The 27,908-nt window shown below is 40.6% G+C and overlaps 1 protein-coding gene across 2 annotated transcripts; it reads right to left on the bottom strand.

Annotated features, from left to right (window-relative positions):
• Positions 1-341: 341 nt before the first annotated feature.
• On the bottom strand, positions 342-27,161 carry col9a1a (collagen, type IX, alpha 1a). 2 transcript variants are annotated; one of them, XM_012869841.3, is made up of 32 exons: positions 26,950-27,159; positions 26,076-26,150; positions 23,400-23,438; positions 23,234-23,296; positions 20,895-20,948; positions 20,663-20,698; positions 20,420-20,443; positions 19,891-19,944; positions 19,666-19,719; positions 18,143-18,175; positions 16,108-16,164; positions 15,963-16,016; positions 15,826-15,879; positions 15,670-15,723; positions 12,542-12,595; positions 12,410-12,463; positions 12,174-12,227; positions 11,587-11,640; positions 9,354-9,407; positions 9,226-9,270; positions 9,049-9,102; positions 8,811-8,864; positions 8,479-8,532; positions 7,243-7,314; positions 6,033-6,068; positions 5,881-5,925; positions 5,696-5,728; positions 5,164-5,310; positions 3,710-3,764; positions 3,397-3,585; positions 1,981-2,058; positions 342-1,518 (listed from the first exon to the last, which is right to left on the bottom strand). In XM_012869841.3, exons 1-32 carry the CDS (start codon positions 27,013-27,015, stop codon positions 1,313-1,315), a joined length of 2,055 nt encoding a protein of 684 aa, XP_012725295.2. In that variant the 5' UTR covers positions 27,016-27,159; the 3' UTR covers positions 342-1,312. The 2 variants fall into 2 exon arrangements, with proteins under 2 accessions (XP_012725295.2, XP_035992626.1); XM_036136733.1 differs by lacking the exons at positions 342-1,518; positions 1,981-2,058 and having other exon boundaries at positions 3,445-3,580; positions 26,950-27,161.
• Positions 27,162-27,908: the final 747 nt, after the last annotated feature.

Genomic DNA, 27,908 nt, shown 5'->3' with positions numbered 1-27,908 from the left:
CACTTCCAGCTTTGATGACAAAGAAAAGTTGCTCCACAAAGCTGTCTCTCACGGGGGGCCAAATGCAAATTCATGCCACAGCTTTCAGAATTTTATTTGATAGAAATATTTAAAAAAACGATTCCTTCCACGTTACAATTATGCACTGCCTTGTGTTGGTCTAGCCCATAAAATCCCAACAAAAGGTCTTGAAAGTTTGTGTTTGTAATGTGACAAAAGGTCAAAAGTTCAAGTCGTTCTAAATACTTTTACAAGTCACTGTAGCTTGAATTGAACATAAACAGCAGCTCCTGGCTTTGTGCTCGTCTAAAAGAAATATACCTTCTGTCTATGAACGGAACCACGATGTGGGCAAACCTTTATTAACCTTGGATCTCGCCTACCTGTGTAGAACGGAATTGCGTAACATTGTGTTACGGTGACGGACCATGTTTCAGTCAGGAAACGCGGGTATTTTTAAATGAGGAATGAACACATTGATGCCACCAGAATAATCCAATCTCAGCTAAATGATTGTGGGTTGCATGAGCTCCAGTTGCACACAGTTTGCCCACCTGTTAGTTTAAGGGTCAGCTCTCAGTCTTTTAACCGAACTATAAACGGGGATGCTGTGAAACAGAAAAAACGAGCACGGTGCAATATAGTTATTTACAGTAAACAAACAGTACGCACATTCAGATATGATGACAGGTCAAAGTTTCTCTGTAAGTCATGAAGCCAACGGCGCGGCCCGATGACTCCTTTCAGTCCTGGCTCTTGGACGGTCAGGCCTGCTTTAGACTAACTCCCTCGTAGCTGTTGGCTCTTACATTACCTTCAGTTGTATTCTGGTGGGTTTGATCAGTTTGTGGAGAAATATTTTCATGAAAATACAAAAAGGGTTACCAAAATGTGTATATTTCTTCCTTTGTACAACTTGTAGATGCGACATTGAACCTTGATGTAATAAATAAAAAAAAAAATCACACAAACTGTCTGGAAATGATCAAATGTTGCCAACATCTATGAGGGCTCTTACACCAGCTTAAATACTATCAAACTACCGACACATTTACATACACATACAGAGAAACAGAAGGCCTTAGTGTTTGGTTAGAAACGGGACAGGTTGCTCTGCACATTTGTCTACAGGTATTTCATTATGGTTCCTCATATTTTACAGTACAGATGGAAAAACTGAGGTAAAAATAAGAAATTGCAAAAGCTGGTTGGATGCTATTTAGAGTCCACATTAATGTCAGTGTGACCTCCACGGTGGCTTTAAAAAGTACTTTAGTTCTGCTGACGTTTGGAGTTCAGCTTGTGTCCCCTCTCACATGTCGCTGGGGCCCTTGGTCTCAGAGTTCTTCCCCTGGCCGTTCGACACCACCATGGTAGGGACGCATTGCGACGGCTCACAGTAGCCGTTCCTGCCGGCGGGCCCCGGAGGCCCTGGAACGCCGTTGATTCCAGGAACACCGCGCGGTCCGCGCTCTCCATCACGGCCGTTCGTGCCGTAAGCAGGTCGACCGGGTTCACCTGCAAGATGGGTGACCGTAGATTAGAAGTCAAGCATGCTTTTAATGCCGCTAACCCTGCTTATGCCGTTGGAAAAGGAAGGTTAGAAATGCTGATTGGTCATTTCAGCGCCTTTAGTCGGGGCAGGGTGTGAACAAATGTAATGTGTGCAAAACAACAGAGCAATAAAAATGAGAAGTATGTGAAAATCAGTCATGTTGAAACAAGGGGCGAGGCTAAGAGCAGGCAGAGTCATAGTGGTAGGTACTTTTTACTGCAGTGGCCTAATCTCACACAGAAAGCTTTAGAAAACCCCATCCTTTAATTTGAGTACAGCTGTTTCATGTGGGGAAACCACTAGGAATTGAAGATTAGTTTTTAACAAAAATCACCATGACTTGTACCCCCAAAATAATCCCGTTCAAAACAAAACATGTAGTTTTCCAAACAGTCTTATGTCAGAAGGTTAGGCTGGGTATATACCTGGTAGACCAGGGACCCCTGGTTCTCCTTTGGGCCCTCTCAGTGTGGGGCCTCTGTCCCCTCTGTCCCCCTGGTCACCTGCAGGGAGGACAGCAGTTACAAACATGAGCAAACACATGGATGAAGAGACCACATGTCACTGGACACCTTGACCTTAGCAGGACAATGACTGATTTATTTTTTTACAAAAAGAAATCAGAAGAAATCTGATAACCAGCTTTGTTTGTTTTTTAAGGTATTTGTTTATTCGAGTGATTCCCATCTAATTTTAAAACTCTATCATCATTTTTGTCTGATGATTGAAGTTTTCTCATTTCTTTGTTGCCTCCTTCACTGATCTCTAGGTGGCAGTAATGCTCCAACGAACACATCACTGCATTAGGGAAGGAAGAAGGTCCTGGCACCTGAAGGCCCGTTTTATGGTCTCCTGTTATTTTATTACCAGCAGTGGGCCTAGAGTTTGCAGAGTGTCCTAATTATGTAGAATGTAGAACTAGGATATAAAATACAAGTTCACACAAACAGTAGCCCATGACAATTTACTGAATGCAAACCAAGCCAAAACACTGCTGCTGGGTTTCTCTTTGTTTTTGTTTCTGTAGAACTCTCTTCAGGACCCACAGCACCGAGGCCCGGTCTTTGACTGGGTCATTGTAACACGTCATTATTTTTAATTTCTAGCCTTTTTGTTGTGACACTGCTGCTGTGTTTGCAGTCACGGTGCTGTTCCATGGTCCAGAAGAAGACCACACCATTAGCCCCCCATCACTGTGCTTAACAACTGCTATACAGTGATTTACAGCTGATGAACTGAGCCTGGTTCAGTAAATAAAACTACACGTTCAGACGAGGCGCGCTCGACAGATTAAGTGCCTTTTTGAACATGAAAATAACAACTTTTAAGCAGGTATTCAACATATTGAACACTCTTTGATACAAATGTTTTTATTGGTACGACCTGATATTCTAATCTTACATCTTGTGTTTTTATTAGCTGATAGAAATACTTTTTATCCCCCTGGAATAATAAACTGAACTGTACTGCAATGTTTGATAACTGGGATCCAAAAAGAATGGATGTATCTGACTTGGTATCTGTCATTTGTATTGTTAAATGCATCGAGAAGACATGAAAATGATCATAACTGATTGAACTGAGTTACTGAAATAAATCAACTTTTCCAAATAGTCTAATTTATTGAACGTGACTGGATCATAGGAACATCCTGCTTGGCATTGTGGACCAGCGGGCCTAAAGGTTTCAGAGCTGACTCATGCTGGTGACTGACAGCTGAGACTTGGTTAGCAGGACCTGATTGTCATTTCCTGACTTAATTACTACAAAATCACTAAGAGTAATTACAGCGAGCTCTGTTTATCGCATTCACAGGTAAGAGCTTCTCGTCTGGGTCTCACCTTTCGGTCCTTTGCTTCCGATTAACCCGGGTGGACCCTTCAAACCAGGGAGACCTCGTGACCCACTGTGGCCCGGAAAGCCGTTCTCTCCGGGAGCACCTGGTGGTCCAGGTGGGCCGGGGGGGCCGGGAAGCCCGGAGACGCCTGATTCAGGCCTGCTCAGGCTGGCTGCTAACTGGGCCAGCTGCTCTGTGACATAGACACGAGTTATATGAAGTGATAGCAAACGTCAAATCAGCGACATCAGAATGAACGACAACTCCCCAGAGAAGCATCCAGCTGGGCTCAGAGTGTGAAGATGACAAACACTTACCTTGCATTACTCTCATGCAGACCTGCTTGATGTGTCTGTCTGTTGGCGGTTTGCCCTGAACACACAGAGTTATAAAGTAAAGAACGCTTTATTTTGATGAAGGGTATGAGAGGGAAGCAGTGAATGCTGGGAAAATCCAATCTGTTCTGCTACTGACGGTGGTTAACACAACCGGTGAGCCCGTCAGAGCCCATGTCAGCCCTGAATCCAACCCCACTGAAGGTGAGGTATCATAGAATTTGCCTCATAACCCTAATAACTGGTTGTTTTTACTATTACACTACTGTGTTATTGTATTACTGTATAAGTAAGCACAATGTGACCATTGCAAAATCCAGAGTCAAAATCCTCACTTGTGTACACATACCTGGCATATGAGGCTGATTCTGAGAGGGTTTTTAAGCCTTAGCAGACTCAAGTGGATCTAAGTTAGGCCTTTGATTAGGCCACTCCAGCAGCTTCATTTTATTGTTTATTTTCCAATCAAGGGATGACTTAATGGTACCCCATGTTACACCCTCCAGAAAGATGGTCTGGTCATCAGGCCACTGAATATCTTTCCAAAAGTATTGCAAATGTGAGAAAGGCCTTTGTGATCTTTTTTAGTCAGCAGTAGTTTTCACCTTGGTACTCTCTAGTGTTGCTCAGTCTCTTTAATGAACTCTGACCTTTACCACAGAGAGAAACGCCCGTCAAGCTTTGGATGTTGCTCTGGGTTCTTTTGTGATCGTCTGCAGGAGTCCTGGAGTAATTCTGCTGGGCCAGCCACTCCCTTAAAGGTGTTCCACTGTTCTATGATTTCTCCATCTGTGGGTAATTGTTCTCACAGTGGTTCACTGGAGTCTCAAAGCCTTAGAAATGGCGTTGTAACCCATTCCAGACTGAGAGTTGTCAGTGATTTTGTTTCTCATCTGTTCTTGACTTTCTTCAGATTGTGGCATAAAGTGCTGCTTTTTTAGATATTTCAGCCTACTTCCTGCTGCCTGACTGGTTCTATGTTAGTGATTTCTAAAATAGAAATCACTAACATCTGCTGGTCTGCTGGCCGACCAGTTATCAGGTCTGGTTTTAGAGAGAAAAAGGAACCAAAAAATGTGGTCAATGAGACTAAATTCCTGATTCAGCAAGAGGGTAGATTATATTTTTTACTGGTTTGGTTAGATTGTTTGTAGTTGTTTTTCTCCCTTGATCAATAAATCATCCTGTGAAATCAGCTTTTTTTATTGGCTTATGTTATCTTTGCTCATTATTAAAGTTTATGTCATGAATTTTAAATGTGACAAAGAAGAAAAGGCAAAAGACATCTGTGATACGTTCTCACAGCGCAGTATGTCCTACTGGCTGTCAAATGAGTGACTATTGTAATTCAGTTTTTCCACAATTACAATGCAATCATATTCTTTTCCTCAGGTGATGAAGGTGTTACACCATTTAAGTCAATACTGTCTTCTCACCGCTGGTCCCTGATGTCCAGGTAGTCCTGGTACGCCGGTGTCTCCCTGCATGCCCCGTGGCCCCGGCTGACCAGGCTTGCCCTCTTTGCCTGGCAGCCCACGGCCTCCTTCAGGTCCTTTGCTTCCTGTCTCTCCTGGTGGACCTTGCTGCAATCAACACGAAGGAAGGAGAAAGAGACAAGAGATGTACTCCTGAAATCACCCAACACAGTCAGTTGGTTCCTGTAGGCCATCTGGTTAGATGTGGACTTCATACACCGGAGTCTGAAAACCTTTAATCCCAGTCCATGCCGATATTGTTGTTCTTCTCCAATAAATGTTTAAAAAAAAGTCAAACAATGTGAATAAAGGCAGGATATACTATAGACAATAATCAAACAGCTGATTAACTGAGTTAAACCTGTTCCATGTCCTGCCACAGTGACTTGCTGGCTCATATTACATTATTACATTATTACATCACTGCATTATTAATGTAACGGCTGTACTTTTACACACAGTTCAGGAAGAGAAGGGATACCCTGCTACATACCGATCCTTTCTCTCCTGGTTCTCCTTGATCACCCTGAAATGAAAATGAAGAACAGCCGTCGGTATTTCACGTCTGCAGAAGCTGTGCAGGAAGGTATTTCAACCAGATCTTACTTCATATATGATATTGACAGAATTTCAACATGTTATTGTTTCTTGCAGCAGGTTTTGGGAGCTGAAACTCACCACTTCGCCTTTATCTCCTGGTATTCCTTCAGCACCTGAGGGTCCCTGGAGCAAGGACAAAAGGCCAGTTATCATATCCAGCTGCACCCTCCATCATCTTTGTGACGTAGTCAGGATAATAGCAGCAATAATGCAAGTTAATATAAAAATACCTGGTCTCCTTTAGGGCCAGTGAGGCCAACAGAACCCTGATGGACCGAAGGGAAATATGATTTGGATCACATGGAAAGAGAAAACAGTTAGATCAGGGCAGTGGCTGTGAAAAGTGATGAACCTATTTACTTTATGCTCTAAGAAATACCTGCAGAAGTCAGGTTTGACCTTCACTAAAAGAGACGAGGACATGTATTTTCAGCAGAATTTTAAAGTGACTAAAAACATCTTCTAAAGCTGTTTCAACAATTTATGTGTTTATTGTTTGGAAAATCACAGCTCAACACAGCTGTTCTTTTTTTGTTACACTAAATCTGCTCTAACACAGTCTATAATCCTAAAAAACATCCAGACATTGATGTACCCATTGGGAAATGAAACATGTACGTCATAAAGGCCAGTCTGGTCTGTGAAGTACTGTATATGTACGTTTTTAAAAACTGTGAGTACTGCTACTCAGGGTTCTACTGCGTCAGGATGGAGAACCTCACTTTTGCTGTGATGTCACCATCTCCTTTTTATCCGTATTTAATGATCGGAAGGTGAGAGTGCAGCCATTCTGTTGCAGTACCAAACATTTCTGGTAAAACTGTTCAACGTCTCTGTGCCAGGCAGTCTGGCTGAGCTGCTGACGGAAAAAATGCGCTATTTACATAAAGCTTTTCCTAAACTATTGAAATGCTAGGCTCATAGACCGTAGCCAGCTTTAATAGTTGTCAGGCGCTCATAATGCAACAAACAGGTTATTTGGGTTCTGTGCACGGTAGGGCGTAGGTTCCACTACCTTGTTCTTGCTCTACATAAATGATCAAATCCCATCAAACTGGTTTCAGGGGACTGAAAGCTTTTCAGATGATCTGGGTGTGTTACTGGAGAACCAATGCTAAAGGGTGCCAGATTCCTCTGCAGAGCATTGTGCCAAAACAATGTGGCTAATGAAACTAACTTCACCAGCGTGTCTAATTAGGGTGGGATCCTAACTACAGGCTGGAACATCTGCTCTGTGTGGCGTGCCTCTAGAGAAATGGGCAGAACTGAGGGGTAAAAGACTTGTTTAGTTGGGATTTCCCTACAGGGTCTAGAACCTTTGATTGGCTGAAAATGAAAGCAATACATTTAGTGTGGCATGTCCTGTAGCCAGTAAGTTGACTTAAGGTTTGTCTGATCTGATACAATGCATGTGTAGCTCTTGACTTGGAAACTTCTTACCCTGTCCCCCTTTTGACCTCGATAACCAGCGGGACCGGGAAGTCCTGGAAAGCCTGGGTCCCCTTTGCTTCCCTGTCAAACACATTCACACCTATAAACATAAACGCACCCAGGGAATACTGATGCACATTCAGAATCCATACAGGACGAGCGTGTGTAAAGTCTCAGAATGTAACTTTCTGCACAGGAAAAAAGATTATAAAAACATTCCAGCTTCGAATCATGTGAACGACCGGCGTCTCCACCAGCCAGCCAACCATCCTGCCTCACTTTGGCTGGGTCAGGGTGGATGTGGGTATGTGGGCATTCCTGGAGAACAGAGATTTCTTTGAGGGCCTCTCAGCTTCTTTTCCTGTCCTGAATCCCCTCTGAGCTGCAGAAAAAAACCCCACCTGCAACAAATGGCCTTTCATGCCTACTGACGGGTGGATTGCAGACATAACTGCAAGCATGACTCTGCTCTGCACAGCTATGCTTTTCAGCTAAGGGCCTCTGAGCAAGATGCAGAGCTAGTTATTCTTATGTCGAATAATACAGAGGACAAGGGACCATGCACGTGTTCTCAGGAGTGCTCTCAGCACAGGAGAGGAGGTATGACGTTTCTATCAGGTTGCAACATTCTTTCTAAGTGTTTGGTAATTGCCTTGATCTGACTGTCTCAGTGGATTTTGTCTGTAGCCTTTTTACAAGTCTGTAGCCTTCTACAAGGATCCTGTTATTTAAAAAAAAATAAAATCTGAAATAGCTCCGTTGTAGCACCCTGGTTTAACATAGATAGCCTAATATGTCTTTCTGCCAACAGGGGATAAATGAGGTTTTGCACTGTTAACATGGCTGAAGATTTGAATGCTGGATTTTATGTTATCTCTTTTTCTACTTCAGCTTTTCCATTGTTCCATCATTTCACTTCTGTTTATTTTCATCTGTTTGAGAAACAAACATCCATTCTTGGAACACATTGCAGTGGGATATTAGTCCAGTACTTTACACTGTATGCTCAAACATAAAGGACAAAATCATCGATTTGTTCGTCCATGAACTGACTGTCACCACAGTTTGGAGCCCCACAGGGTTTAATATTAAGACCACTCCATTTCTGAGAAATTCAGACCATTATGTTCCCCGTATTGAGATCAACTTCTTAGTCTCTCATCTTCTGGAAAGGCATTGTTTCCTAAAATGACATTGTGTTAACAGATCTTGTTTTACACAGACAGTGAAACAGTCAGGTCTTACTCTGGCTCCTGGTAATCCTGGAGGGCCAACTGGTCCTCTCTCCCCACGTTCACCCTAAAATAGGAAAGAACAGAAGTTGTGCAGCATAGTTTGTGAAGCAACTACCTAACAAGGTCAATGACATCAAACTGAATGTGATTCCCCTAAAGGTGTGTCATAGTTTAAAAAAACAACACTTAGACGGGAAAAAATGTGTTGTTGTACATCTGCTAAATCCTCTTGATAAAAACTGCTAACTGGACGAGAAGGATTAAAAATATGCTTCATGTCAAAAGAAGAAAAGTTTTGTGATGGAACTTCAGATGATGAAGGTGGCCGTGTGTAAGACTCACTGGTCCTCCTCTGGGTCCGGCAGGTCCCACCTCCCCTTGGTCTCCTCGCTCCCCCTGGAAGGAAATCAGACTTCTAATGAGATGCTTGTTAAATTCTGTTTCAGTCAATAAGTTGGTGCTGTCGAAATATTTAAAATCACATAACATGCTTGTGAATACCTTTAGAGAACACTTACTTTCTACAACTCTAAATGGTTGCTGTAACATTTTGGATAGGTTTGTCTTTGCTTAAACTTACTTGTTTCCCTGGAGACCCCATCAGTCCCACAACTCCTGGATCCCCTATTTTGCCCTTGTAAAAACAAGAGAGAGAAAAGAATACACGGATTCATTTTACTCATTTCAACTTGTCTATATTAGGACAGCTTATAAAATATTTCTACCATAATAATTGCTGCACAAGCTTCGGTCATACCTTTACACCGCTGTGGCCTTTCATGCCATATGTACCTGGTAAACCCTACATGAACGAAACAGTGGCCAACATTAAAAACTGAGAAATGAAAGGCAAAGATTAAAACCACTCAGCGACGAATCACTCACAGGAAGTCCCTGTGTGCCTGCGTCTCCTGGAGCCCCACTTTTCCCTGGTAGACCCTGAAAATAATCAGATGGAAAGGCAGCAATGAATTGGACTACACTAAAGCAAATCAGTAATTTGCATACTGTAACTACAGGGAACACTAGGTTTCTAGATTGTCATGATTTGGGGGTTTTTGTTTATGTTTTTGGACTGTTTTCCGTTCCCCATTGCCAGCTCATCTCAGCCACTTCCCAGTCACCATTCCATAAGCAGCTCCACCTGCCACTGACTCATTATCCTCAATCTATTCCACCTGGGACTCCACCTTTATATACCTGCCTCACTCACCACTCTGTCAGAACACCTCATCTTGTCTCGCTGCATGCATGTATGTGTTGGTCCCCAGTGATTTCTCGGTTCCCTTGGAGCTGTTATCGCCCTGTCCTTGCTAGCTGGATTGCTAGTGCTTGTGTGCACCGCCTGGTTCAGGTTATTCCTCAGGATTCTGTGCCTCGCTTGGCCCATGATCAGGACACATCGGCTGTATCTGGTCATGTTTGCTTCTGCCTGCATGGTCTGGTCAAGTCAGTCTGCCTTAATTATCTAGTAACGTCTGTATCCGCCTGCTTCGCCGGCTCATCTGCACGTCCCTGCCACATTCACCCAGTCAAGCCTGACTCTGCGGACTCCAGCATTTCCGACCTGCCTGTCTCTTCTGTCACCACTTCATATTTTAAAATAAACCTTTTAAAATCTGTCACACTGTCTGGCTTGAATACTGGGTTCTACATTTATTACATATATGGCCTTTTCAGATCTGTTTTTGTTCTAGAACAGAGAAATTATCTCCAAATGAGGCCATTTTTAGACCAGAACAGGTGAGATGACAACAACTCCTGGCAAACAGCATTCGTGTAATTAATAGTACATAATTATTTTTATGTTAAGCAGTGGAATTATTGATGGACTCAATCTGTAATTTGCATTTCTAAATCAAATAGCATTACAAGTCTACTTCCAACAAGGATTTTACATTTAAGAGATGGTAGACTTCATGAAGCTTTTCCTCCTGTTTGATATACAACCCCAGCAAACTGTCTGCTGAAAAAAGTGAAAAGGATTATAAAAAGAGTTCAAGAAGGTAAATCAACACTGAGTTTGGCAAAATGCTTTTGTTTTCCACAGTCAGCTGAGCCTGAAGTCAGGTGTAAGGGCAAGCCAAAGTCCAGGTGGTTAAAATGGAAACATACATGAAGACCAACAAGGACATCACAGTCCCAGGATAGAAAGAAAGCAATATGCCTTAAAAATAGAAACTGCATACAAGTGAAACAGCAGAGAGAAACTTGATTTAAAAGAAGTGATTTAACCGTACCTAACTGCCACTATCCTGTGTGCAGCACCTCTGTTTTGCATAATTGTGCTGTTATTTCAGCTGATAAATCATTGGGTTGCGAGAGTAGTTGCAGGGTATTTTATTTCTAATTTTGGAACAGCATCAGTGAATGTGTCCTGTGAGATAAAGGAGTCCCACAGCGTGCTGTCAGTCTGCTACCGTGGTAAGAGACGTATGTTTTCTGTAGCTGGATGTTTCGTATTCACACCAGAAGCACACCACACCAGAGTCTGTCTGGAAGCGGACTGAGACCACCTGAAAATGTGGATCTCGGTCCGGTTGTTTGGTCTGGACCAGGATACACTTGAGTGTATCCACTCCTGCTCAAAAGGTCCCGACCAAGGGGGGAAACAAACTCTGGTCTGTTTAAAGCAGACCAAATGTGGCACATGTGAATCCACCCTTAGACTGTGAATGGCTGGATGAAAGTCTTATTCAAAGTTGAGGAGAGTGTTTCTTTGCTACCATCCAAATAATATAAAAGTATGACTGTCTAAAGAAAGCAAGAGAATTTCTTAATAAGGGGCTGTGAATAGAGGGACAGGGCAGATAGCTGCCACCACCTCTACAGGTAACACACATGCAGGAAATACACATAAATACACTTTTCCCATGCAATTCATCCAACGTTGGTTTGCTGATTATGCTGTGTTAGTGAAAATCCTTTATCTGAAAATAGATATAGTCTACCATTAGTTTGCATAATGTTTCATAATTCAGTTGTGTTTTACAAAGCCACAATACAGCTACAGTGATGATGTCTGCCGCCTATAGCTTTCAGGACATAGCTCCTGTACCAACGGCATCAGAGTGCAGACTGTTACACACCTATACAGTATTAATAAGAAAAACATTACCTTTGAACCAGGCAGCCCAGGTATTCCTTCACGACCATCTGGACCAGGAAGGCCCTGTCAATAACAGCGGGAACAATGAGATCCCCTCCAAAAGAAACAAATTCCAACATCACAATTAGAAATTTTAACCCAAATGTTCCTTTACAGGAAAGAGAAGGCGAGTGAACAGAAACAGGAACTCTGAATGGCTCGTGTGGTAAAATAAATGACCTCATTAGAACAAGAGGAATTTCTGATCATATATTAAACTAAAGCCAAAGTTCTTCAGTACTGAGTTGCAACCTAATAATTAGTATAAGGTAATGTTTTGTACTGCCATTAGTGCTGTTACTCATAACGTGTTAAACATATGGGTGAAGCATACAGTTTCAGATAATTCAGGAATCCCTGCACCCCCACCCCACCCCTCAACAAAAAAGAAAAAACAGAGCTTTTTTTAAGAAAATAACATCAAAACAATAACAGCAGGTTATAATAGCAGATAATGGGTGGACTGGGAGGAACAGAGATAATGCACCCTGAGTGCACAGAGTAAAGCAATACATTTGGCTAAAGATTGACTGTAGCGATGATGAAGTGTGACTCACTGGTTCTCCTTTTGGCCCTGGCACACCCCTGATTCCTGGTGGGCCCCGGTCCCCCTACACAAATACGAACAAGAAGAACTGAAGAACCAACTGTTGTAGATGTATTCAAAAATGCCACTTATCATCTGTGAGAACATAGTGAGATAAACATGAAAATATTCTCACATTATTATTTTTTTCAGATTAAACTGTAAAGTTTTCCCAGTTTTTGTTGTTTCCTGTATTTATTATTTTACCTGTGTTCCTATTTGTCCGCTCTCTCCCGTCCCACCTCGTTGACCTGGGTCCCCCTGAAAAGTGCAAACATTCATCAGTAACATAAATGAACACTAATTTAAATCTCTCCAGTCTTTTGGATTTCCACTCACTGGTGCTCCCTGAATTCCACGAGGGCCTACATCACCAGACTTTCCACGAGGTCCCTGTTTGGATCAAGAGGAGAAAAAGTTAAAGCTGAATTACCGTAACTAATCCCACATGTACATCTTTTGTCTGTTTCACTCCGTTTATTTATTAGAACCTATTGAACCAAAAATAACTCACATGATGTTGGAGTATACTTAAACAACAAATGAGATATAAAATGTTGTTTTGTACTGCAAAACATTTAGATTGTCCAGTTAAAGGTCGGAGCGTTTAGCTTCCAGAGTCTTGTTAGGTTTATAGAAATAACACCATCATTAAAAGTTCATATCCCAATTAAAAAACAAGGTTTAGGAGATCTGAAAGAAATTATCAATAATAAATCTTTTTTAAATGTATTTTAGTGTGACGTATACCCTGTACAGTTCTGCTGAAAATCATACAAAAACATCTTGTATAGGGCAAAATATACATTTTAAAGTAAACTGGTTGCATCATTGTGGAGACCCTTAAAGGGGACATATCATGCTTTTTTAGTTCTTGCTTTTCACACTGAAATCATTCAGTTGTGTTCTGCATGGTATGTCCCATTTAAATTATTACTTCTTTGAAGCTGCTTTGTATTCAGTTGAAGTTTTTTGAGTTTACATTTTAATTAAAGTTCAGATGGCCTGGTCAGGTTTTCCGTCTGTTTGGTCTTATATTGTTTAGCCAAACCTGACACAAAAATTTAAAAAATCAGTGTATAAAAACGTATGAACAAGAAAAGAAGCACTGCAAAAAGGGAACTAATAGTAAGTGACATTTTCTTGAAATTAATGAATTTGCCCTTGATTTGAGCAGGTAAATATAATTATCTGCCAATAGAATAAGATTTTTTCACTTAAGATAGGAACAACTACTCCTCTCCATCATCTTATTTAAAGAGCAGGATATCTAATGATCTTATTTTAGGGGAAAAGATACTCATTCCATTGGCCGATAATCTTATTTACCTGTTTAAATCAAGGACAAATACATTAATTTTCAGAAGATTTTACTTAATTTTAGTTCCTTTTCTGCAGTGAGGCTACAAAAGATTTCACAACATTATATATGCACAGTGAAGAGGGTCATCATTAGAGAACACAGGGAGCAAAAGTGCCATTCATACTGGACGATTCTATAAAAATAATGAAAAGCCAAGTGAAATCTGGCCAGTGAGGTTTGCCAAAAGCTTAACAGCAATATTGAAGGAGCTACAGGATATATTTTGTGCATACTGATTGTGTTCTCTGTGATGGACTGGCGACCTGTCCATAGTGTACCCTGCCTCTCACCCTATGACTGCTGGAGACAGATACCAGCCCCCAGGATGGATGGATGGATGGATGGATGGATGGATGGATGGATGGATGGATGGATGGATGGATGGATGGATGGATGGATGGATGGATGGATGGATGGATGGATGGATGGATGGATGGATGGATGGATGGATGTGTTCTAAGTGTTACAACAATCACCTGTATTCACTCATGTCCTGGAAATAGAACATTGGTGTAAGATCTATTTTCTCCAAGAAAATACTAATATAATCTTCTAAAACATTGTGGGAGATCAGGATCTAAAACCAAACTCGAATCTAAGGTCACATTTTCAACATGTATAGTACAGAAATGTCCCTGGACATATTCGGCAGAAGACCTTTTCCACAGTAAAGCATGGTAGTGGCCGTATAATGCTGTGGAGTTGCTTGTCTTAAGATCTAACAGCAATTATTGAAGTTAAATAAAAAACACAGTTCCAAATACCAGCCAGTGTTAAAGCAAAGATGAAAAGTGATTTCATTTTTCAGTATCATAATGTACATCCAAATACATCCTTTTTTCTCAGGAAACTGAAACGGACTGGACTTCCTACTCAGCCGTTAATAAACTTTTAAAGAGTTACAATGGAAAGTTGTAGCTCTTGTGTCCCAGCATGACAGTGTCTATGGGAGCTGCACGGCACAGAAGAGAAAGACTTGGTGGTGAGGTTAGCACAGAGGATTGTGGGATACCGTCTACAAGATCTGAACACGGTATATGCTGCAGAAGTGCAGAAAAGGGCCAGACACATTGCCACAGGTCTCACCCACTCGGGCAATGCCCTGTTTGACCCGCTTCCCTGAGGGAAACGATTCAAGAAGGCTAAATCAAAAACTAATAGACTTAAAAACAGCTTCTGAGAAATGTGTTGTTTCTGTTGCAGGTTACAAAAACACTACTAGTGATGTCTATTTGCAAACTCTAATTTTGCACGGAACGTCTGGTTGGACGTCCATCCATGCAGATTGCACACACCCCTGTAATCTGAAGGTTTACAATTATTGCACAGACAGTTTTTACTGCGGGCATAAGCATATCAACGATGGATCGCTCGGGTGATTAATTCAGACAACACCACAGTAATCTATATTGTTGGAAAGGGTCTGTGATGTGACTTCTGGGACTCGGATATGAGTCTATCAGACCCTAATGACTATTTGCACGCTGTAAGCTTTTCAGGAAGCATTGTTGGTCAGTGTAATCAACTGATTTCATGGTAAGAAAAAACACAGTGTGTAAACATTATGTCTTGTTGTGTCTGCATGTTATATGTAATCAGTATGCATCCTCAGCCGAAGTCTGTCTCGTCAAGAATCTCATTAAGGTAACATAATGGCAATAAAGATTCCTGATTCTTGAAATGAATTAACTTCTAAACTGCCTTGCCCAAGGACACAACAACTCAGACGGTCGGAGCGGAGGATCAAACCAGCACCCTGCCAGTTACAGGACAAACTACCTAACTCTTGCGCCACTGTCGCAAGAGTTATGGGTTGAAACAGCAAGAAAAGAACCCTTCAAGGCTTATAGATGAGCCATAATGAGTAAACGGCAGGTGCTGATGGTTATTAGAACATAGAACAGCTGCTGGACAGCCCTGAGCTCCTCCCTGAGAGAACGTTTGGGTCACATCAGCATAACATCTGGCAGCTAGAATGGACTGTTACTCAGCCATTCGTTTACTGTAGATAATGTTTCCTCCTGATCCATCCTTCTCCTCCTTCTTTTTGTCCTCTAAGGTCAATCTAATATCTTTATGCTGTGTTACTGGCTGTCAGCCTTACCCTGTCTCCTTTGGAGCCCATTATTCCTGGAAGGCCTCTCGCTCCACCTGGGCCCTAGATTTACTCAGCAGATAGAGAGGAGTTAGTATCCTTTAAGCCATTTCTCACAGGATGAACATTATCAGCCTTTTTAGAGACAATGGTGAAATATTTTACTGGCAGTCCTTGAGCTCCAACGTCACCAGGAGGTCCCTGATCCCCCTCTTCTCCCTGTTAGGGATGCAGTCCAGTTATACCAACGTTTGCTATTTACACAATAATCTTTTTTTATCTATTAAAGTCTTTGACATCACCTTGTGTCCTTGTCTTCCGGGCTCACCTGATTCGCCCTTAGCCCCTTTGTGGCCCTGTAGAGAACAAGTTCAAGTTAAAAAAAAAAAACAGCTCAAAAATAGCAACTGACATTTATCTATAGCTGATCCTCAAAAGTGAACTCACTTTCATTCCAGGGAGTCCAGAATATCCTGTCAGACCTGCAGGGCAGGCATTCGGACACTGAAACATACAACATCAGACTCAAGGTTCAGAAAGAGCTCCCCTGGCTGTCGGTCTGGTTCACTACTAGAGGTTTCACTGGTTAGCATGTGTACAGTCAGTGATCTCATTTAGAAGCTTCTTTTTTCCAACTTGCTTATGCCAAATAACTGTTCTATAAATTATTGGCTTTATCTGTAAGAAAGTAGCAAAGTTTCTTACAAAAAAATAATCACTCAGTTAAGCCAATGGGTAGAAAAAGGACAGTTCTCCTAATCTCCTAGTAGAAATGTTTGGGATGGAGAAAGAGCCCAGACAGAACCACAGTGGATGCTGCCCTGAATGTCTTTAGGCCGAGCTCCTGCTGACCTGTGTTCAGGTCTGGTCCAAACCCGTTTTCTCTGTGTTACTGTCTCTCAGCAATACATACTGAAAAATGTTGAAATTAAAAATAACATGAAATAAAACTCCAAGATGCCTCAAAGTATAAACTGTCATAACTTTCCCTTAAAAGCAAGGTTCTGAAGCCATGGTACGTGTACCACCGGTGGTACTGAGACGCGTGGAAACCACTGAGCTATATTATACACTGGAGTGCTGATTTTGCCGAAAAACTGAAGTCACTGGCCGCCATCTTGCTACTCCCTACTCACAGAATCCCATAGGATTTGGCTGCAACAACAAACAGTTTTGTGGCTGTGTGAAAACGTTTCACAGGTAATTTTACAGTCAGTGGATGTAATAACACTATCAACTACTAGGAAACTATGTGCTGAAATATTTTACATGTTATTCATATTAAATATATAAATATGTATAAATAAGTATGTGTATATGTATATATGTATATATATGTATACATATATGTATACATATATGTAAATATATGTTTTTGTATATTGTTATTTATATATTTATAAATGTTCTATATATATATATTTAAATAAATAAAATGCAAAATATTTCAGCACATGACTTTCTCAGTACTTAACAGTTTTAAAACATAACATAAAAGTCTTTGGCATTTGACATTTTAAAAGTCTTAAGCCCCCCCTGAACATGAGAAAATCCTCGTTATTCGATGCTGTAGCGCACATATTCCCTAGTTACTGAGGGGAAATAGGGAGTACCAATATGGCAGCTAGTGGCTTCAAAGCGACTCGTTCCAACAGCGGGCGATTAGCACTCCAGTGTATAATATAGCTCAGTGATTGAAACGGGGTTCAGAACTAAGTGCTATCAACGATCAATAACCTATTATGCCAGTGTGGGGAAATACCCAAAAAGATGAACTTCTGCAAACCCACCACCCTCTTATGAACATACTGATGTTTATTATCCACTGTATATTTTGCATTTAAACTTTTCCACTTTGAGTTGCTTTAAATGACTAATATCAGAGCAAATGTGAGTTTGTCTGAGCTGTTAGCCTTCCGCTCAACAAACCTATTTTCAACTTAACGTTTGAGAATCTCCCTTTAAAAGTCCAAACTATTGCTTTAAACAGTGGTGCTGAACTGGCCACATACATACAGCACAAGACAATTGGGTTGTGTTTCATATTACTGTGGGACAGAGGAAGGGATCTATTTGATGTTCTCAACAAACCAGTGACTCCCTAGTGGAGGAGCCTTTTAATATGCTGCTCTGAGGGACAACAGTGAGTACTACTCACAACTGGTCAACAGCTGGGCCTAATATATAAAGGAAAGGGCTGGTACTCTTTAGATGTGGAGGGGAGGGACTGATGAAGGCTTAGCCCTTGACTTGTGTTTAGGCTGGCTCCTGTTATAGCAATATAAATTATGGTATAACAAAGTTACTTTGAGAGCAAATAGTCAGAATTACTACTTTCAACAAAAAGTTAAAAAATGCTTTAAGTTTAGCCACAGTTTTCCTGTGTTAGCCAAACAGAAACGTCTCATAGCCTTTTCTTGTTAAATAAAGCAAATTACAGCTTTATTTTACTTCTAAACGGACAGAAAATGAATCTACTTACCAGATCCTCACCCTCGTAAACAGCTGGAGGTCCCTGCCAAGTGCAAAAATGTAATTAATCAATGGTCATAAAATAATTTAGCATAAACAGACATTCTGCATAAAAATATACATTTGATTGGGGTGTGCAGCAACCCTACACAGTTATTTCACCAGATGTGTAACACTTGAAATGAATTCAGCATTAAAAATCCAACCTTAAAATTGAGTGCATTTGCTGGCCCTCCTAATTATTCCTCTAAAACACATGTGGCTGAAAGATTTTAAATTGTAAGGTTTACTTCTGATTTGTATTTGAGGAGGATGGTTAACAAAAAGGCAGATTTTGACAAGACTGGAGCAAAGCTTGTCATCTTCAGATCATAGAGTCTCCATAACAACCATTTGTTACTAGGGGTGTAAATCAGCAGCTTTATTGCAATATAATGTTATATTGATTTGTTTGGATGACGATACAATATTTGCCGATTTAACAAAGTCTGTTATGAATCCAATCAATATGGTGTGATATCATCTGCTTGTCTAACACTATTATTTACATTGATATTAACACAGAAAAAAACAAATATGATTTGACCATGTTATTTCTAAGTAGGCCTTTAAATCAAAAACAACATTCTTCTAGTTTTAAAATAATAATAGCTTACCTGTTCACTATAGTCTCATGCCTGGTGAATTTCAAAATCAAGGTGCATCTTTAAAAAAAAATGACGTTATAAATTGATATGTTCATTTTGCATCAATTGGATCATTAATCATTTAATGGATATATTGATGTGGATTGATGTATTGCTACAGCCCTATTAGTTACTATCTAGATGCCGAGGCATGTCAGAGAAAAGCAGTCTCTGTCGTGTCAGAAACTACTGGGACTTTAAGTGTGAACTTCAGACAGATAAAACTAAGATTTATCATTTTAACAACAAACACCAGTGGGTTTGGCGTTAAACAAAGGCTGAGTCAGTGAAAAAGCACCTCATGCTCGTTGTTAAGTATGGTGGGGGATCTGTAATGCTGCGGGCGTGTTTCTCTCAAAGTTACGTTGAAAACCTTGTTAAAGGGCATTAAATCCTAAACGCTTTGAAACATTAGTAATAAGCAGGAAATGGGTCATAACTGGACCTTTCTATGCCTCCAGACCTAAATCCTACACAGAACCTGTGGGCAGGGCTGAAGAGCAGAGAGCTACAGAATGGACCCGGCACTCTGGTTGGCCCAGAGAGATGATGAATAGAGGAATTCTGGATGTTTTAACCTTGCGAAATCTTAAATCAGAAGATTAAACCCTTTCCTATTGGTAGAATTTGCCGAAAAGTAAAACAAATATTTATTTGGCCTTGTATACATCTTTACCAGTGTGTCAATAATTCAAAAGTGTGTATTATTTTGCTTCCAGTTTTATGTGAAACCACCAGACCAGACTTCTTTAGGAAGTCTTTCCATGGAAGCCAAACTTTGATGCTACCTCCATGACCAGCTGCCACACATCAGGTAAAGAGATCAGACAGACAGACGGATCCTTACCCGCGGACCAGCAGAACCAGGTAGACCAACTGGACCTCTCCTCCCTCTCGCTCCCTGTGACAGAGGCAGACGTTTTCATCAGAAAACTTTGTTGCTGCTGTCCAGAAATAAGTGCTTTTATTGTAGAAAAAAAGCAATAAACAAGAACTTGATTTATGATTAAACTCTTGAAACTTTCCATTTCAGTTGACTGATTTAAGCTTTTGCTATGCCTGCTGTACTCACAGGAGGTCCGACTTTCCCCAGTTCACCTGGTAGCCCATCTGTACCAGGAATACCCTGCAACAAGAACAAGAAGAAAATCTTACTGTGTGTGCGGCAAAAATGGCACTAAATGTTTTCTCCCTCGATCTTGATTCTTAATGCTACCAAATCTAGGATATGTCCACCATCTCTTTCTGCATTGCCTTCCAATTATCTTCTCAGAATTACTGACTTAATACTAGCTAATAAAGGAACAAGGCCAATTTAAAGGGTTTGTTAAGTTTCTTTTCACTAGAAACATAATCTGTTCAATTTCAAGAGTCATGAATGAAAGGAGAAACTGAAAAGGTTCAATCAAACTGATTCTAATTGGATGTGAATGTTTTTGTATTAATCACAGAAAGAAGTTTTGTTGCTGCAAAGACAACAAAGAATATGTTTAGTTTTAACTGCAGTTTGTTTCATTTATTTTTCTTACTTTAGAATAGCATCCATAACCATTAAAAACCTTTGCTTTACTGACAAAAGCCTGGCAGCAGTGAGTACTCACGTCAGATCCATCAGGTCCTACACCCTGTGGGTGACACATCATAGATTAAGACGTTTTAATGTAGACAGCCAAAGACAGACAGGTGCAGCAGCAATCTCTGCAACAACGCTCCAGTTCCCAGCAAGGTTGGGTAGCAATTAGGACATTATGAAAATGGAAGTCAAAGTTATAATCTATGAACTACTAGCTGGCAACATGGTGTGTGGAAATGAAACAGAAATTCTTAAAAAAAAGTATACTTACAGGTTCTCCAGCAGGTCCCCGAGCTCCAGGTTCGCCCTAAAACCCAACAGAACAACAACATGTTGGGAGTTCAGAAATATAAGCATGCCTCTGGACAAAATACGGCAGCTTTATGCACAGATGTTACCAGAGATCAGTGTGGTGAACATTTCTCTATTTTTAGATGCAAGAATCACCATTTCAAGAGTTATCACTTCTCTTGTAAATAATATTTTACTCATGATAAATTTACCTTTGAGCCTTTTAGGCCCACAGGGCCCGGATCCCCTGGGGGTCCCACAGGCCCCTGTAGAGACAAACATTTCATTAAAATTCTGATTCCGCAGCCAGAACAATTTAATAACACAAACAAGAACCATTTGGACACCAAAGTTATTTGTGTTTAACAACATGTCTCACTTAACAGAGCCTGAGTTCATGAGTAGTGGTGGTTTCTGATGTGTGTGATAAGGCAGATGGTCCGGCCTTTATTCTGTCAAGGACAGCACTCAGAAAAAAACTTGTTGACACACGCAGAAATCTAGGAAAATATGACTGTAGCAGGAGAGCCTGCTGTTTGTTGACTCAAGAGTCCTATGTGGCACTGAAGGACATTTTTAAGGATTGCGGACTGCAGTTGAGCCTCTCCAGTTCAAAATCTAAAATATTTGGACTCTTTAAATCTAAACTCAATTATTCTACACTCATTTTAAAAACACAGGTTCTTAAAACGTTTTTTTTTCCATGGCAAAACACGATAAAATATTCTAATGCTTTTTGACATCAGCGCATCCTTATAAAGACAATTATTTTACTGATGAGAGAAATATCTACCCATCCATCCATCCATCCATCCATCCATCCATCCATCCATCCATCCATCCATCCATCCATTATGGGAAAATCAAAGGAAATCAGTAAAGACATCAGGAAGACCAGGGTGGAAATGAGATTCCTCCTTGTGTAGAATTTCCAGAAGCCTGAAGGTGATACATTCATGCGTGCAAGCTGTAAAATGCCAGGATAAACAGGCCTGTGAATATGACATTATGTAGTCACTGGCTCAGGCTGGTAGGAGAGCTGAAAGACCGCTCAGAGAGAGTGAGAGAAGCCAAGAAGAAGCCGTTCCTCCAAAAGCACCATAAAAAGCCAGATTACAGTTTACAAATGTTCTCAGGATCAAAGACCTTAAACATGTCATGGTCTGATGAAACTAGAAATGAAATGTTTGGCCATAATAACTACTGTCATTTTTTCAAGGACAAAAGGAGAAGCTCGCAAGCCGGAGAACAGCATCCCATTCATGAAGTAAGGGGGTAGCAGCATCATGTTGAGGGATGCTTTGCTGCAGGAGGGACTGGTGTCTGGGAAGGAGGAGCTGGCCCAAGTGGCTGGGGAGATGGAAGTCTGGGCCTCCTTACTGAAGCTGCTACCCCCATGACCTGACCCCGGATAAGCGGAAGAAGATGGATAGATGGGACTGGTGCACTTTAGAAAATAGACTGCATCATGAGGAAAGAACTGATGCAAAATCTAAAGACATCACCCAGAAAGTTAAAGCGTGGGCACAAATTTGCCCTCTAAAGGAACATTGACCCTAAGCAGGCAGCTGGATTGGTTATACGTGACTTGAGGAAAGCGCAATCAGTGTTTATAGTGGCCATCAAGGTTGTAGGCAAGGTTCTAGAGGGGCATGCAAAATATTTGACCCAGTTTACTATAAAAGACAATTCTACCAAACACTAAGGGTATATTACATTTGACACACACACACACAAACAAATCACAACACCTACAAAAATATGAGGCAAAACATTTTTAGATAACCCAATTCTTAAATAAAACCTTGTTTGCAGGCGTCCTTTGGCTGCATGTATTCTTTTAGACTAGAATTAGAGCATGTGGGTAACTCCTGGAGTGCCCTTTGATCATTGGTCTTCCACTGAAGTTTCTCTCTCCAACCATAAGTGATACAGTAACATTTAGTCATCTAAAGGTAAAGGGGAAGACATTTCTACATGTCCCCTATATGACCAAAACACGTGTCTTCAAACTAATATTTGACAGAAACGGGTTTTACTGCTCTTTGATGTTTGGCTGTGTGCTCTGCTCATGCCTTTAATGGTATAATGTCCCTCTGTGGTGTTCTTGGCCCAATCAGCAAGCAGACAGAAAACTGCCTGTGACCACTATGCACCGTGTTTCTCAGCATACACTTCTTTCCTGTCAGCCATCTCTGGACAGCCTCCTCCCCCCCTGAATAAAATCTTTTCAGGTGCACACAAAAAGACCCCTGTTTCTGTCAGGAAGCTATGTGAGACCCAACCCTAAATAGACATACTGATTTATTCAGGGGACTCTTTTTCTCTCACAGGAGGCCAAGACAAACTGTTCAGACACCAGTAGATGCATATCTCAACTTCTGCAGCTTCACTCTTCCAGACGCCCAATACATCATTTTAATTTAAACCCCCTAAACCCTTGTTGAACTATGGATATGGTGATGGTTTTGTGTATACGGTGATGGTTTTGTGTAAATGGTGATGTTTTGGTTGAATGTACACAGTCTTTATGAGTTGCTTTTTTACTTACATCTGCTCCTGGAAGGCCTGGTACCCCAGCAGACCCATCTTTGCCATTATCTCCGGCAGGACCCTGAAGATAGGACATTCCAACTTCTTATAATTTGCTTTAATGTTTAAATCCAAAAAAAAATTCATCATAAACCTCGATATGCTGAAATGAGAAAATCACTCACAACTGCTCCATCTATAGTGGAATCCTCTCCTCTTTCACCCTGAACATGCAGAAAAGAAATGGTAAAAATGAACACAAGGAACAAAAACTATTGATGCAGAGGTTGTTTTTTTATTATAATTTTTATCTGTTTTTACAGACTATTCAACACATTTCTTCACTGTCTGCTTTATAACTTTATAAATGCTTGCTGTATTTAGACAATTTTAATAAAAAGCAGATATGGGTGTACCAGTCTTCTTTTGAATAAAAGTCCCTGGATGGATTAGGTCCTATTTACTATGTAACTGAATAAAATATAAAAGGCTTGGTTATTAAAAGACGACTACTGTATCTAAAAATGTTTATTGTAAGAAGAGTTTGATCATTGTTAAAACGCAGTCAGGGGGCTGCAAAGAATCAGCCCAGGGGGCCCAGGCCATATTTTGTATGGCCCTGAAATATATGGACCTTCATGCAACACTAGCTTAAGTCCAACCCTTCACTGACTTCCTGTTGTCTCTCTAGTGATAAAATACACTGTTAAAGACCCGGTTCTGGTTCCTGATGACCTACAGCCAATTGATGCCCAAGTTAGTTGTATTTTAAGTCAAGTCAAGTTTGTATAGCACATTTCAGCAGAAAGGTGGTTCAAAGTGCTTTTCATCATGAAAACATAAAAACATCATAAACAAATCAAAATGGTCACTGGTTGTGAGACCAGTAACAAACCCTGAATTGTATCAAGTAAAGACATCGATACACATCAAATATGTTGGTCAATGTTCCTGTGATTATGGGCTGAAAGCAACTCTAAAAAAGTGGGTTTTCAGTCTTGATTTAAAGGAACTCTGTGTTTTGGCTGATTTGCAGTTATCTTGAAGTTTGTTCCAGATATGTGGAGCATAGGAACTAAATGTTTGGTTCTGGTTCTGGGTATGCAGAGTAGACCAGTACCAGAAGATCTGAGTGGTCTGGAGGGTTGATACAGCAACAACAGGTCTTTAATGTATTTTAGTGCTAAGCCATTCAGTGATATATAAACTACCGGAAGCATTTTAAAGTTTATTCTCTGAGCTACAGGGAGCCAGTGTAAGGACTTTAAAACTTTATCTTCCTGGTTTTAGTGAGAACACGAGCAGCAGCGTTCTGGATCAGCTGCAGTTGTCTCCCTGATTTTTAGGGCAGATCTGTGAAAACACGTTGCAGTAATCAATGCGACCAAAGATAAACGCATGGATGAGTTCCTCTAGAGCTCGTTGGGACATCAGTCCTTTAATCCTGGAAATATTGCTCAGGTTATAGAAGGTTGACTTTGTGACTGTCTTTATGTGTCCTTGAAGGTCCATCACTAAACCCAGATTTTGGGCCTGATCACTAGTTTGTAGTTGTAATAACTGAAGCTGCGTGCTGACTCTAGTTCATTCCTCTTTAGGTCCACAGATAATAACTTCAGTTTTGTTTCTGTTCACCAGGAGAAGGTTTTGGCACATCCATGTATTGATTTGTTCTAAGCATCCGTTCAGTGCGTGGATGCGTTCAGAGTCACCTGATGACATCATAATGTAAAGCTGAGTATCATCTGCGTAGTTATGGTAACTAATCTTGTTTCCTGTTATAACCTCAGCTAGTGGCAGCATATAGATATTGAATAGAAGGGGTCCCAGGAATGAACCCTGGGGAACCCCACGCTCTGATGAGAACTTACCTATTGACACAAAGAAGTCCCTGTTCTTTAGCTAGGATTTGAACCAACTGGGTGCTGTACCAGAGAGTCTGACCCAGTTCTCCAGTCGGTTTAATAATATATTATGGTCAGCAGTGTTACATGCTGCGCTGAGGTCCAACAGAACCAGCACTGTGGTTCTTCCACAGACTATATTTATGTGGATGTTTTGAACACTTTGAAGAGGGCGGTCTCAGTACCGTGGTGAACACGGAAACCGGACTGAAAAATATCAACGCAGTTGGTCATTGTAAGCAAGCTATTTAACTGTTAAAACACAGCTTTTTCAATAACTTTACTGATAAATGGCAGGATGGAGAGGAAAATATAAGTATAAGTGGTAGACAATCTCCTTTTCAGTCAGAGCAAAACTGAAGTCAAATATCTGGCCCTGACTTTAAGACAGAGAAACGCCAAACTTTGGGACTGGACTCTTCAGGTCCATTTTAAAATAATTTTTTTTGTTATGTTTTTTCATTGCCGCCAGTTTTTAGGTTATATAAAGCATTTCCTTTAGAACGTTAGAACAGCTGGGCTGTTCTAACGTTCTAAAGGAAGAACGTTAGAACAGGAATGCCTTGGGAGGTCAGTGTGCCTTGGAGCCTTGTCCAGGACAAGGCTCCGATTGTGTATAAATAATTTATCCAATGATGGAAAGAACATCAAAGATATTTTTGTTAAAAAAAATCCAAATGAGAGGATTGTCAGGTGTCAGTTTCCAAGGTTACTGTTTGACTAGTCCCTGATGATAATTTTTTTTAATGGAATATTCTGGCTGATGTCATTTTGTTAAAAAAAAAAAGACTAAAAGTGAAAATTGCTTTAAAGTGTAACATGCTCCTTTAATGTTCCCGAAGTAAGAAGTGATCCAAGGCTAAAACAACTCCTGTTTGTCTTCACTAAGATGATCAGGGCAGTGACTCTGTTGAACTTTTATTTAAAAAAAAACAGACATTAATAACGGAGACTCACGTCGATTCCATCCACTCCAGGTACTCCAGGGATGCCAGGCGGTCCAGGGGGGCCTCTCGGACCAACCGGACCCCTCTTTTAAACAAACACAGAAAATGGGTTTTCATCTAAAATCCACCATCAAACATCTTGCAGTGCTGCTGCTGTACTGCTTGTGTGCCAGGCGGCCACACAAAGACCCATTGTCCAAGTGATGTGAGAGGAAAGGTCATGAAACCCAACCTGCCTCCCATTTTAGTCCCATTAAATTGCTTAAGTAACAGCATGTGTTCAGCTTACAACTGGTGTCTGGATCTTACTGCTGAACATAAAGCCTTTTGGGTCATTCTTTGGTACAAATATCAAAGAAAATATTAAATAAACATTTTAATTGCTTAAATAATACATGTCAGTAACATCATATTTACATCCACCACATGTTTAATTTCTTATAACATTTAGAAAAAGAATTCTGGTTATAGTTGCTCAATATGAAATTTTGATCAATTCTCAATTCTCTCTTCATGACATTTAAGGTATTCTATCCTGTAGCAGGAAATGTATTGAAAAAAGTTAACATTAGTATGTCTATAGGGATCATATTAGAAATAATAACAACAGGAATGTTCAAGCAAGACAACTCAATAACAAGCTCAAGGCAAGTTAAAATGGTCCGTAGGTGACCTGGGACATTTAAAACAACAAGATTAAATGAATTATTATTCTAATCTCATTAAAATGTATTATGCTCTGTGATACGATGATGTTGATAAGTACAAGGGAAAAAAATAGTTTGCTACTTTTTACACACAGCAGTGAACACCACAGCCAGACTCCGATGAACTAGAATAGGTCTACAAGTGAAAAGGTAAAAGAAAAAATAAGCGGCTCTCACCTGAGCTGAGCAAATCAGCACAATCTGCAGTAAAACCACCACCTGATGGATCCTAAAGAGTGCCATGGTCTTCCCGAAGAGCCAGGAAGATACTAAAAAATCTCCTTTTTACCAGAATAGACAAGGCAGTCGGTCAGTCCATCAGCCGGTGTCCCCCCCTGACTGAAAGCCCACCGCCTGCTAGAAGGGAGGATGTGAGAAAGTCCTAACTGTTCCTCTGAAGCTGAGGCTCAGCTGACTGAAGGAGGAGGGTTCCTCTGGAGTCATGGGGGGGGGGGGGGTGCTTTCCTGCACTTTGAAACTTTAGATGAGAGGTATAAAAGATCTAATTTGACAGATCATTTGTTATTGCTTTACTTATCCATTTCCCTTTCATTCTACAATTATACTTCACTTAGTTTACATAATGTGATTCTGAAAAAGTTAGATCAGGGCAAACAGATCCACCTTATCATTGTAATTCACTAGAATACTATGCTGTGTAATGAAACTCGCATTTAAAGCAACCCCTACGGCAGCACTGCAGGTGCAAATGGGAGAAATGCCACTAGAGTTGAGAAGAGTACAGCTATCTTTGAATTTCTGGATTTATTTACAGAGCCATAGTCAAGACCATCCAGGACAAACCACTTTAAAACCTTGTTGGGAAAATGTGAGAAAGGAGACAAAAAGCTTTAGGTGGACAGTTATACAAAAAGCAACAAAGTTAGAATTAAATGAATTAAAATTTAGTCCAACAGTGTCATTGCCACCAGTACCACCCTGTGTACTAACTGAAGCAAAAGTAGATATTTCAATACAAGAAAGGAAAAGCAAGAACAGGGGGGTTGTTTTGTATTCACACACTATACATGCATATGTTAACAGTTACATCCAGGTTTATACAAATGCATCAAATAATTTAGTTACTAAGATAGAAGCAGCTATTATAGTTCCAGAGTTTAATATTACAATAATGA

The sequence above is a fragment of the Fundulus heteroclitus genome, chromosome 5, assembly GCF_011125445.2.
Source record: "Fundulus heteroclitus isolate FHET01 chromosome 5, MU-UCD_Fhet_4.1, whole genome shotgun sequence".
Lineage (NCBI taxonomy): Eukaryota > Metazoa > Chordata > Actinopteri > Cyprinodontiformes > Fundulidae > Fundulus > Fundulus heteroclitus.
Note: the sequence above shows the minus strand (reverse complement) of the source record. Positions and strands in the feature narration are given on the sequence as shown.

What these genes read in the sequence shown, in the direction of transcription:
- col9a1a (XM_012869841.3), bottom strand. Translation starts at nt 27,015, where the DNA reads ATGGCACTCTTTAGGATCCATCAGGTGGTGGTTTTACTGCAGATTGTG. An exon ending in TGGGCCTAAAAGGCTCAAAG is followed by an intron (nt 20,699 to 20,894) that starts GTAAATTTATCA and finishes GTTGGGTTTTAG; the next exon opens with GGCGAACCTGGAGCTCGGGG. An exon ending in CTGCATGAGAGTAATGCAAG is followed by an intron (nt 3,586 to 3,709) that starts GTAAGTGTTTGT and finishes TCTATGTCACAG; the next exon opens with AGCAGCTGGCCCAGTTAGCA.